Here is a 1,042-nt window from a genome sequence, read left to right on the forward strand (position 1 = left end):
TGGAGGGGCGGGCGAGGACCCCAAGGCATGGATGGGCAGGGCGTGGGCAGGCGGGTGTGCACGGGCAGGGATGGATGGGCGGGTTGTGGACAGGTGGGTGTGGCCAGGCGTGGAAGGGACAGCAGGGCATGCACAGGCAGGGCATGGACGGGTGGTGGTGGACGGGCGGGGCATGGACAGCACAGCATGGACGGGCAAGGCGTGGATGGGTGGGGTGTGGACAGGCGAGACATGGACAGCAGGGCATCAGCAGGTGGACGTGGACGGGTGGGACAGGGACAGCAGGGCATGGATGGCAGGGTGTGGATGGATGGGCATGGACAGGCGGGTATGCACGGGCAGGGCATGGACAGGCGAGGCGTGGATGGGCAGGGTGTGGAAGGGTGGGCGTGGACAGGCAGGAGACACGGGACAGCACAACAGCAAGGTGGAGAGAGAGAGAGGAGTCAGCCAGGGAGGAAGGGTGGCCCACAGGTTGCTGATGGGCCTGGGGCCCCGTCATTCTCTGGGTCCGTGGATGTCCGTCTTCTCTCCGGGACGCTTCCTCCCTTCACGGCCCCTGGCTGCCCCTCTTCCTCCCTGACGTCATTGCCACTGGGGAGGGTGCCTGGACAGCTCTTCCACTCAGAGGGGCCTTTGTCCCAGAGGCCACTGAGCGTCCCGGGGAGGAGGCGGGTGGACCCTGCTGGCTGTGCAGGCCGGCGAGGGGCACTCCAGCCACTGGGCTTAGTGGCCACGTTGCCGCTGGGCTGCCCCCAAGAGCTGTCCTTCCCTGCGGGTGGACCCAGCCTCACCCAGGGACCTGGCCCGGGGGCAGAAGGTGGGCCCAGAGGGCCTACCTGGGGCCGCGGAATCGGCTTCTGGGGCTTCTTGGAGCCTAGCTTCTTCATGGCGTTGTAGTATTTCTTTTGCTCCTCCGTCATGAAGATGTCTTTCCCTCCAAAGTATGGTGGGACAGAGCTTGTAAATTTGGGTGGGGTCCCCTTCCTGCCTCAGGCACTACCCTTACTGCGACCCTTACTCCTGGGGGCTGGAGACAGAG

At 65.6% G+C, this 1,042-nt stretch overlaps 1 protein-coding gene across 1 annotated transcript in view; it reads right to left on the reverse strand.

Annotated features, from left to right (window-relative positions):
- SCN4A (sodium voltage-gated channel alpha subunit 4) overlaps positions 1-1,042 on the reverse strand; it is a 16,028-nt gene that overhangs the window by 2,634 nt on the left and 12,352 nt on the right. The window contains exon 10 of the mRNA XM_021708198.1: positions 840-983. Coding sequence (XP_021563873.1) covers positions 840-983 — 144 coding nt within the window. The remainder of the gene's footprint in view (positions 1-839; positions 984-1,042) is intronic.

The sequence above is a fragment of the Carlito syrichta genome, unplaced genomic scaffold (assembly GCF_000164805.1).
Source record: "Carlito syrichta isolate Samal-C Ts95f unplaced genomic scaffold, Tarsius_syrichta-2.0.1 Scaffold134219, whole genome shotgun sequence".
NCBI lineage: Eukaryota > Metazoa > Chordata > Mammalia > Primates > Tarsiidae > Carlito > Carlito syrichta.